Source organism: Sinocyclocheilus grahami, unplaced genomic scaffold, assembly GCF_001515645.1.
Source record: "Sinocyclocheilus grahami isolate Dianchi unplaced genomic scaffold, SAMN03320097.WGS_v1.1 scaffold465.1, whole genome shotgun sequence".
NCBI classification, from domain to species: Eukaryota; Metazoa; Chordata; class Actinopteri; order Cypriniformes; family Cyprinidae; genus Sinocyclocheilus; species Sinocyclocheilus grahami.
This window is the reverse complement of record NW_015505644.1, coordinates 1,193,271-1,205,062: the sequence shown is the minus strand read 5'-3', so window position 1 is coordinate 1,205,062 and position 11,792 is coordinate 1,193,271. Positions and strand designations below refer to the sequence as shown.

At 36.2% G+C, this 11,792-nt stretch overlaps 1 protein-coding gene across 1 annotated transcript in view; it reads left to right on the top strand.

The window, feature by feature from the left end:
• Window positions 1–11,792, top strand: part of LOC107553126 (dynamin-1-like protein) — a 41,164-nt gene that overhangs the window by 5,504 nt on the left and 23,868 nt on the right. Inside the window, exons 4-9 of the mRNA XM_016235247.1 lie at window positions 311–349; window positions 752–798; window positions 907–975; window positions 1,052–1,138; window positions 4,659–4,821; window positions 4,904–5,024. Of these exons, the coding sequence (XP_016090733.1) occupies window positions 311–349; window positions 752–798; window positions 907–975; window positions 1,052–1,138; window positions 4,659–4,821; window positions 4,904–5,024 (526 nt within the window). The remainder of the gene's footprint in view (window positions 1–310; window positions 350–751; window positions 799–906; window positions 976–1,051; window positions 1,139–4,658; window positions 4,822–4,903; window positions 5,025–11,792) is intronic.

Below are 11,792 nucleotides of genomic sequence, written 5' to 3'. Positions count from 1 at the left end.
CGTGTTAGAATGAGACGTTTTAGGAGGGCGTGGCTGACTCTGAACTTTTATAAAGAATATCTCTTTGGATTTGAGACTTTAGTCTTTGCAACTTTACAGATCTTCTTTATGCACCAAGAGCTTGTAACACTCCAAAGAGAAAGGAAAAATTGAAATCGCATCATATGACCCCTTTAACTCGTATTGAACCCGAAATGTTCCTTTTAGCATCCACTCTCTGACAATGTTGATGTGTAAATGTGTTCCTAATCCACTTACAGTAGCGTTTCCTCCTAACGCTCTCTCTGCTGTCCTCTCTGTGCTTTCTCAGGGAATGGAGCTAAACACAACAGCCAAAACAATTATCCAGGTCTCTGTTTTCAACACGTGTTCGTCTGTCCATTTCATTCTTCTGGTGTGCTTCTCATCCCACAGCTCTTCCTCCGTCTTCTGTTTCGCAAATGTCATTTCCTTATTATCTTTATAATCATTTTTTCCATCTGTTATGCTTTCATTTCTAAATCCTCCTGGTATTTTTCCTGCACTTTGAGACTAGAGCAAATGCATGTTTAGGCTTCACTCTCTCAGTTGTGTACTAACGGCAACATTTCTGGTTGAACATTGATTTCACATTTCATTTTCTTTGCCTGTAAAAAGCTTTTATTTCCGTTGAGGTCTTTTATGGGAATAGGGTTTCTGCTGGGTTCAGTGTCATACATATTGATTTTGTGCATTGTCTTGTGTGCTCTCTCGTTCTTTGGTTCTTCTAAAGGTATCAAAGCAGAAGAATGGGGCACCTTCCTTCACTGCAAAAACCAGGTAATTAAAGAGTTGGAGTTCTTGTTGAAGAAATGGGTCATTCAGAATACGTCATAGCTTGTTATGATGAGCCTGCACTCTATTGAGATGCGTTCTGTCTTTGCTCAGATTTTCACAGATTTCAGTGAAATCCGGAAAGAGATCGAGGAGGAAACGGATCGCAGTACCAATAATAAGGTGCAGTGGAAGTGCTTCATATAGTTTGACATACTCTCTCAGGCTTTGTTTTAATTGATCTCTTTTTCCTCCCCAGGGCATCAGTCCAGAGCCCATTTACCTGAAGATATATTCCCCTAACGTACTCAGTCTGACGTTAGTTGACTTGCCTGGCATCACTAAGGTAACCACAATGAATGGACATGTCCGTTTACCATGTAATGCAAACAAACCCATTTGCTTAAGGATAAAAAGCAGAATTTAAATCAAATGCTGTCAATTTAACATGTTATTTTAGTACTATAAAGTCTATAAAAATACAATTATAGCAATAAAATAAATACGAGTTTAAGAAACTAACTTCTCGGAGTAAATGACACCACATACAGTATGCTTGTGTAACTGATTTATTATTCTCACATAGCCAGATTTTGACTAGTTGTGTAAAGTCTGGTCCACATTCCAGCTTATTATGATCAAAAGACTGCCACTTATAGACAAGAAGAGCATCTAACTGATTAAAACGACCAACCACAGTTTTTACACGATGTTTAGAGACAATTAAATCTGAAATCAGACATTGATAGTGTGGTTAAAGTCCCCATGAAATCAAAATTAAAGTTTTTTTGGGTGTTAGTATCAACATGTTAGTCTTGAGGTTATCTATAAGGCAGTGTGCTCCAAAACGGTGACAAAATTCGCATTTAGAAGATATAAGCATTCAAAGCTTGCAGTTCGTCACTTCAGCCAATACGGCTTAACGATTTTTTTGACGTCACATCCTACTTCAGCTTTTCATCAAACTTTCTGTCCAATCAAATTCTCTCTAAAATCCGAAGCGCCCGCCCCCTACACTATAAAATAGACGCTGAAGCCGTGGCTGAAATCGGTCACTTGTCCACAGAATTAGTATTTTCTGTACAGTGAATGGCACGTAGTGCACTATATAGGGGACAAACTTCACTAGTCAAATCCAGTGTCTAGTTATTTCTAAATGAAATGCAATTAAAATCAGAGCTGAAACACACAGGATCCACTCCTAACACGAAGCGAGTATATCAAACGCTTTATAATGTGGAGACTGGCCAATTATTTCAAATATGTGACCCTGGAGCACAAAAGCAGTGTTAAGTCGCTGGGGTATATTTGTAGCAATAGCCAAAAATACATTGTATGGGTCAAAATGATCGATTTTTCTTTTATGCCAAAAATCATTAGGATATTAAGTAAAGATCATGTTCCATGAAGATATTTAGTAAATTTCCTACTGTAAATATATTCAAACTTAATTTTTGATTAGTAAAATGCATAGCTAAGTGTTGTAAAGTTTTTGTGTCCCTGAGCTGCACCCTCAAAGCAGTGCCACACCCCCCTTAGCCTGTTCAGTTCCCTGTTAGCCCAAGCTCCACCCACCCAATCTCAAGCCAATTAGAGCCATCTCACAGACTTTATTAGCTGCACCTGTGTCCACAGTCTACGCTTTGTTGCATGTGGTTGTACTGTGCAGAGGACTGAGTTTTACTCCTTTCATTCTGTCTTTCCTGCGTGTGCGTAATTGACATTGTAAGTACCTTCGTTTGATGCTTATATATTATTTTGTATGATTTAAGTTTGGCCTAAATGTGTTTGTTTCATGCTTGTTCTAGTTCCTGTTTAGGCATGTGCTTTAGGTATTTAATGTGCAGTTGATGGAACGTTGTGGTTGCCTTGTACCTTATTTAGCACTATTAATGGTAAACTAAAACTCTGTATATTTGTTCCCCTTGATAGAAACCACATGCACATCTACATGTACCAAAATTCCTTGGATGTACAATAAACTTTCATATACCTGGTTTGACTGGACTGGACCTGTTCTTACCGACAGCCCCACTGGCTTCAAGCTAGCTACCCAAACTGCTGCCAGTTCTCCTTAGACATCCTCCGTTTCACTAAAGACTTAATTTGGACAACTTTTAAAGGCGATTTTCTCAATATTTAGATTTTTTTGCACCCTCAGATTCCAGATATCTCGACTAAATATTGTCCTATCTTACCAAACCATACCCTTAAGACTGGTTTTGTGGTCCAGGGTCACATATATTCTAGCAGAGTATTCATTGTATTATTAACTCTTAAATTATTTATCACTACTTCAAGGAATAAGTAACTCAAAAATGAATGTTCTGTTGTCATTTACTCCTGATTTTATTATAAACTAGGATTAAATTTTTTATCTTTGGGACACAAAAGGAGATATTTAATAAATATCCGATTGGGTAAGTTTAGTAGCTAAAAAGGTCTGTTGTCTTTTATCAAAGAGCACACACAGAAGTCACTTTCAAAGTAAGCGTCTTTCTATTGTTCAACAGTGATTTCGTGTGAGGAATTTAAACCTGTTGGGAAATCTTTTGAGCTCATGCAAAATTCTTGATCGCATGGATTCCTATTGAGATGACAGGATTTTACACCCTCAAATTCTCTGAACAACGAACAATGTGTATGCACTGAATATAATTGAAATCCATTGCTTCTAGGGCTGCAACAACAAATCACTAAAGTCAATTTTTATCGGTAATGAAAGACAATTGACAATTGACGACAATTTCTTTTCAATTAATTGCGTCTGCCCATCTGCTGGTCATGTCAGTTTAGAGAAGTGAATAACATATTTCTATGGACAAAATGTATATGACATATAGAAGAGGACAAAGAGAGAGCTGCTGCTGGAAAAGTGCATGGCCCAAGTTGTCCTGTACGTAAGAACACTTTAGAGCATATTTGACAGATATGTGTGCTATTTAAAGCATTTGAGATGTGTTTTCATCAGTGCATAACTTACATTTCACAGTTGTATCCTTATCTGTAAATGTTAAAAAGTCATGCTATTATTTCCATTTTGCATAAAGGCTAGTCCTGAAAGCTAGCAGATCTCTGTAAACTTCACAGAAGTTTGAAAATATACAAAAATGTTTCAAAAATATCTATTTGTTACTGTATTTTCAACCAATATATTTTTTGGCCATTTTGTTTTGAAAATATAATATAATATAAATATCTTTATAGATTTTGCCCTATGTATTTAAGAAAAATAAAAATACATTCACGTCACATTTGAAGAAAAACTTCATTTCTTGTATATAAAGTGAACATTTAAGTAAAATCCAGCAAGAAACATATTTTACAATGTTCCACTAAAAAAATGCTATATTAATATAAAAAATTAAACGCTATTAGCATATTAAAAATATATTTTGGCCACAAAGATAAGTAACACTTTATTTTACGGTGTCTTTGTTACAGTATTTTAAAAATACAAAAAATATAGGAGTGCAATAATTCTGATTTAATACATTGTTAAAATATTTCTTGTCAGACATTTAAATGTAGGTTTAAAAATTTAGTTTTTCTGGTCTAGCCTTATAAAAAACAGAAATAAAAGTGTCACTTTATTGGCACATAATGTATAGCATAGCCTACTTAGATGCATTCAATGTATTTGTTTTCAGAGCCTTCAAATTGCACATTGTTTGGAAGACAACATTGGGCGTGATGTGGAATTACATTTTTAATAATGGGTTAAAATAATTTTTTATTGTATGTTAATAATTAGTGATATTATTTAGATTTTTTAAAGCCAAGAAATTGTTGCATTAAAGTTGCAGCCCTGATTGCTTCATTCACCCGCTCATTCTTCGTCACGTGATGTGATCTGTTTTGAGTAGGTCCCTGTTGGTGACCAGCCTGAAGATATCGAGACTCAAGTGCAAGAGATGATTCTGTCCTACATCTCCAACCCCAACTCCCTCATCCTGTGTGTCTCTCCTGCAAACTCTGACCTCGCCACATCGGATGCCCTTAAACTGGCACGAGAGGTGGACCCAGATGGTGAGCGACATGCAGGGAATGTCCAGATGTGATTATTACACATTGAGCAGCGCTGTGGTATTCATTGGCTGTGTGCGTTCAGGTCACAGGACGCTGCTGGTGGTGAGTAAGCTGGATCTGATGGACGCGGGGACAGATGCTCTGGAGGTGCTGCTGGGCCGGATCATACCCGTCAGACTGGGCATTATCGGTGTGGTTAACAGGTCAGCTACCCTATTACATCTTACCTTGTCTGAACTTTACATGTAACTTTTAAAATAACATTTTTGATCCAAAATTCAATCTCCAAAGCAGCAGACTGATATCTTAGTTGTTATTCACTGATAATCTCCCCTTTGTATAGGAATCCAGTCATAAAAATTGTATTTACTGTATAACGCGGAATGTCACAGAATTTGTCAAAGTTTGGATGAATTAATCAAAAGTTACACTTGAATCAAATTGCGATATGGACTAGTATCTGTAAATATTAAGCAGCCAAAAGACTATTTGAATATGAATCGTTCTTGTCAGTCCAGAACTGCCCTGAGAGTTTCTTCATGAGCATTTGACCTTTTCTTTTGAGAGAAACTATCGTCATATCATATACATGCAGAAATGTAAAGGTATTCACGGCAACCCGTCAAAAGTTTAACTTGAAGACATTACTATTGTTTAGTAGAATGTAAGTAATACTACTACTACTATTACTAAAAAAATTATTACAACTTTACTTTATTAAAGGTCCCATATTGTCAAAACTGAAATTTCCTGGCTTTTTTTCACGATAACAAAACAGTCAGTCCACAGTAAAATGCACACAGCCTGCATAAAGTAGCTGTGATTTTTCACGAACTGTTGTGACTTCCGTAAAAAGTTGACGTCAGAACTACACAGTCACCACCTTCAGTCACCACCCCGAGCACCGCCCACAGTCCCACCCTCCTTTTGCCAAACCCCCAGACAACATCGCGTCCCTGTATTTATGACAAAGAACAGAACTGCACAGATGCAGATATTATTATAACAATCTATCGATAAACACACACCTTGTCTTCTGTTTCTCGCTCTGCGCGTCAGCGGATTGAAAAAGAACGCGCTATAAGACGGGGAGGAGTCGATCGAAGTCTGCCGCCGTTTTCATATGAAATTTAAAGGGGACTGAGGCGATCACAAATTCGTGTACAGTTTATGGAGCTGCTTTATCAGGCGTTACAGGTGAGATGAAATTAAACTGAGACCAATCGGTCCAATCACTGCAGGGTTTGGAAAAATGAATCGTTAAACGAATCATTTGGGCATCGTTGAGCAAGTAAGGTAAAATTAAATGCATATTATAAGACAATGAAAGTGTTTTTTAAACTTGCATGCATGTCAACCTGTTGTTGGGACTCCCAAAACCAAAATATGAACTTTTCATTACCCATAATAAGGGGAACTTTAATAAATTAAGTTGTTTCTGTACATTCAAATAATTAGACATGCTTTAACAGACTTTGGTAACAATAAAACAGAAGGTGGAAAAACAAAACAAACAAAAAAAAACATTTCATAGGGCCCTAAATGTAATTTTTGTTCAACTTTGAATAAATTGATGTTAAATTATACGAGTTTCAGAATTTTAATTAAATAGACTTGCTTTTTGATAAATACAATGTTATTTAACCATAAAAAAAAAAGTCCAAAAAAATTAAAATAGAAAGAAACAGAATTTGGATTTCATAGGGTCCCACTTGTAGCATGGGGGTAGCTTGACATTTGAGCATGAGAGGGCCAAACCGAGAAAGTTGATTTGGTCAGTCACACTTTTAAACACATTTTAGCTGTATAGTAAACCTACAAACTGACACTTCGTGTACCTTATTCAAGTGATTTTACTGTGATAATAATACAGACTAGCAGCAAGCATTTGAGATTGTAACTGCAACCAGATGCATCACATGTGAATTACTTGTAAGGGCTCTTTCGCCACAATAAACTGAGCAAGAAGACTTTGAAAATAATGCAACTATCTCAAAGTAGACTTTTATAAGCAGATCAACTAACCCACTGCTTTAAAACATTTGCTGGGCAGGATTCAAATTAAATGCACAACGGAAGGCACACCAACACTTTATATTTAGTAAATCTTCCTGAAAATAGATTATTAAGCAGTTTATATTCTAAAATGTAAAAAAACGGGTTTTGTTCCGTGGCTATTATTCACTAAAATGCAGATTAGTCACGTGACAAATGTTAGTAAGTTTAATTTGATGTATTAATTTATTTACAAAATAACAATTTAACATGTATTAAAATATCTACATTATATGCGTGTTTACTTTTGAGTTGAAAACATTATTTTTTTTATAAATATGTAGTTTTTCAGCCCCCAATTTTCAATTTTATTTTCATATTATGATGCTTATGTTAATGCTGTAAAAGCGCATATGGAGAACTCCACATATCATGTACGTGTAGCCTACTTTTAAACTGTGAACTAAATATCCTCGAGAAATGTGAGTTTTAGTATTTTTTTTTAGTCCACTGTATTTTAATTCATTTAAGCCGTTTAATGTGATTTGAATGTATTATAAAATAACTACTGTTAATAATAATGTGTATAGAAAATTCAGATACAGAAACACTACTGTTCAAAAGGATTTACTGCAAAAATATATATTAATATTTACTAGTATTTAATAATTAGTCCTATTTTTGACAGTCTCTTATTCTCTTATTTTAGCTGGTGAAAATACTAGTGTTCTACTAATTTTGGCCACCACTGTATAAGTAATAAAAAGAACAGCATTTATTAAAAATTGACAATTTAAAAGTTGACTGTTACAATGTAATTTTTTTTCTGTCACTTTTGATCACGTGTCCTTGCTTAAAATGTACTTTAAAAATGTCCTACCTAAAAAAAAAGAAAAAAAAAAAAGATCCCAATTAAAAAAAGAAAAACCTCAGAACTTTGACAGTACTATGTTTTTGTTGTTTTCTGTGCGAAAATCATAGACGCCTCTAGCACTTTAGCAGCATGGGTGGTCATTTCACCTCGAAACTGCACCAATTTGGACCTGCAGCAACGTATTTCACATTTCGCAAAAGTGCAGTCTGTTTTTTTTTCTCATGAGGCTGAGTAGATCATTACAGAACTCAATTACATATGAAGTCCTAGAGGCAGAGCAGCAAAAACAGCCTGTTTAAGCATAAGGGTCAGCGAGAGGGCGGAAAATGACCATGTAAAACTACATCACAACATGCACATGAAACCTTGAATAACATTTTAAGTAGTGCTGGGTGGTATGACCAAAAATTGATATCACGATATTTTTCAAAATTATACCGGTTTCACGGTACATAACGGTATTTTTTTTTTCATGCATGACCGGGTGCTAACCATATTTTCTACTGATTGAGAGGAAATACTGCAGTATATTGACTTAGAATGCCCTATTTTACTGTCATGATGAGTGAATATTATCAAATAACACACTAAATAGTGACTAAACCCGACCCCTTTTAATACATGTTAACCAGGAGTCTCTCATTTATAATCGCTGCATCGTCTGATAAAATCAACATGCATCTACACTAAAGAGCGGCTATGCGGTTGTTTTGGCTATATTACTTTTTTGTCTCATGCAGCGCACTGCCTGCATCTGAGTAATAACCTACAAAAAAAAAAGTGCATGTGATGTTAACAGACGAACTACGCTCATATTTATAATTCCAAACAATCAGTAAGTGCGTTCGCGGGACAGCACTGGCGAAATCTTCCAACTGAACCATAGCTAAAGTTTATCCAAAAAAAGTTGCTAGGGTTGTCAGTTAGAATATTCTATGGAAAAAAAGCTGCTAAAAGGGTCTGAAAGTTGCTAAATCTAGTGCTAAAGTCACGCTCGTGTGTGTGTGTGAGAGACGCGGGAGCTGATGGCAGGGAGCGGTGGATATTTGTGGTGGTCAATGTGGATATTGAGGATGAGGTCTTCTGTGTCATCACGTTCTGTTAGTTCTACAGCTTCAGTTTCGGAACTTTCATGCTTAGTAACACATACAGCTGTTCCCTCACCACAGTGCAACAGTGAAAAGGGACCCCTTTCAAACAGTGTCGCGTTCTGAAAGTTGTTTAAGCGACATACCTCGGTATTGCGGTATTTAAAAAATTCATATCATAACAAAAATAAACACCGGTATTCGGTATGAACCGGTATACCGCCCAGCACTAATTTTAAGTGCACCTCAGGGGAAAAATAAAGTGCTACAGAAGCCCTTTTGACTGCAGTAGAAACTTAATCAACCATGTGAAAAAGCATTGCAACATTTTAACATTGTAATTGTGTTGCGTTTCCAGTTCCTCTATCATAACCCTAAGCAGCTGGGACTGTAATATTCCCTGCGCTGTTATGCTCTCCTCTCCCGCCCTGTCCATTAATGCACTAGCACCCAAGGGTACCGTGTCTTCCCGCTATCGGCTAACGCAGAGCCGTGTTTGAGATAAATCACTGGTTTATTCAGCTTTGGCTTTAGCATGTCCTTCAGGGCCTGTACGAATACAGGAGGCAATTTAGTTGGGGAGAAGAACTGCAGTGACACTTTTCATTCCTCGACTCTCGTTAAGTTAATTTAGACATAGTTGTGGGCCGTCGTCTCTTCAGTGTTATCCTACGCTCTCTTTGAGGATTCAACAGCGAGCAGTCAAACAGGAAAGCACTTGAAGATTTCCTAAGAGAGTGTTTATGGAAAGCAAGCACTGGCGACAAATAAAAGACGTTTTCGGTACAATGTATTGGTCAGTCATTTTCGTTTTATCTGTAGTGTTTGCTAAGGGAAGCATCAGTGTTACTGTTGCTCATACTTGAGGTCAGAGGTTCAAACTAATCCCTGACCTTAAATATTCAATTTAAGCATGCATCTAGACCAGCGGCGTTTGCATGATTCCTCAAATCATGTGTTATTGAAGAGAGATCTGACTTACTGGTGGATGAAACACGCATAACTCCGACTGAAAGAAGAACCTGTGCTGTATCTAGAGACCAGAATATCATAAATACTTAGTTACAGGGATCTATGCAGTATGAAAAAAGTCTGGATATTCTTGGATATGGAGAAATACATTTCTAGACTATTGCCTGTATCTTTTTTCTAAAATATAAAACTGAGCATTTCTTAAAAATAAATTCATATTTAAAAAAGCAGAGTCTTTTTCATGGCATTTGGAACAGTTTAACGATTATTTAGTGATAATTTAAAGGAACAGTTCACCCAAAAATGTAACCGCTGATAAATACATCGCAATAATCCACAAGTAATCCACATGTCTCCAGTCCATCAGTTAGCATCTTATAAAGTGAAAAGCTGCGTGTTTATAAGAAACAAATCCATAATTAAGATGTTTTTAATGATTAGTTGGTTTCAAGCTAAAATAAACTCTCTATCCATAATATTGCTTTTTCCATTGAATCAGGAGAGAAATATGCACAGATCAAGCACTGTCTACAAGCAAAAAACAGTCCAAAACAGTTCTGAACAAATATGTCCTTGAATTTTAATGTGAGGGGACAACAGGAGATGGACTTTTTCATTGGAGGAAGCATTATTATGGATAAAAACGACTTTATGAATTTGGAGTGGTATGGATTACTTGTGATGGTTTTATCAGCTGTTTGGACTCTCATTCTGACGGCACCCGTTCACTACAGAGCATCCACTGGTGAGCAAGTGATGTAATGCTAAATTTCTCAAAATCTGTTCTGATGAACAAACAAACTCATCTACATCTTGGAAGGCCAGAGAGTAAATATTCAGCAAATTTTTGTTTTTGAGTAAACTGTTCCTTTAATGAGTTCCAGGCACGTATTTTCATCACTCAAAACAGTTTTTCTTCAACTTTAATAAATGAATGAGTGCGAGTACCTCAAACCGACAACAGATACAGGGAGTGTGTGTATCTTTTAAATCAGTACTGTGCTGTTTGGTGATCATGCAACAACAAACCACGATTACAGTATCAAACTGATGTGTCAGAGGGGAATATATGCAGGTTATAAAGTGTTTTTGGTTTCTTCTTTACATGTAAGCACGTTATCACTTTGAGAAAGCTAATGTGTTCAGTGCACTGCAGATGACTGCCCTACTGATTACAGATGACTACTATATAATGCTGAAAATGATGTAAAATATTGTTATATGGGCAAATACTTTATGAGTGAGCTTACGGCCTGATAATCTTCATCATTAAATATGTAATATAACAAACATTATTATACTAGAGGGACATTATTTTGAATTTAAAGTATTTTAAATGTATGTAGTGAGTGCAAGTGTAAAAGTATACCAAATGTAATCCATAAAAGTAATAGTTTAGCATTGCAATTTTAATAAAATCCTGTGCATTGAACTTCTCTGGGTTTGGTGTAGAAACCCTGCAATAAGCAAACCCACTGAAACACCCTAGCAACCATTCACAACACGTTTTCTTTTAGAAAATGTAAAAATGTGTGTTTCATTCCTAGTTAGCATGTGCACAGTACTTGAGGCTTTGTTAACAGAAGCAAAGGTAGAAACTCAGTAGTGGGCAGTATACTAACAATTTTCAGTTTAGCTCTATCCTATAAGAATGCACTGCAGATTCATTTAGAAATTCTCAGTGACCATCATGAAAGAGCCGAAGACACTTTTGTCAAAGTCAAGCTCTTTTGTCGAAGAACAATTCACGCCTAATGATTTCAGCAATCTCTATATTTAAAGTCAACATGAAATCAATAGAAACTTGATTTTCTGTCTTACTGAGCCTTTCTTGGTCTTATTATAAATGACTCTGTGCACTTTTTTCCAAAGGAAAGAAAATGTAATAAATTGCTCTGTCTCTAAAATGATCTTTTTTTTGACCCCTCCAACCACCCTAAAAATCTTTTATAATAATAATAATGCATTTCATTTATATAGCGCTTTTCTGGGTACTCAAAGTGCTTTACATGAAGGGGGAGGGGGGGGGGGGGTCCCCCCAC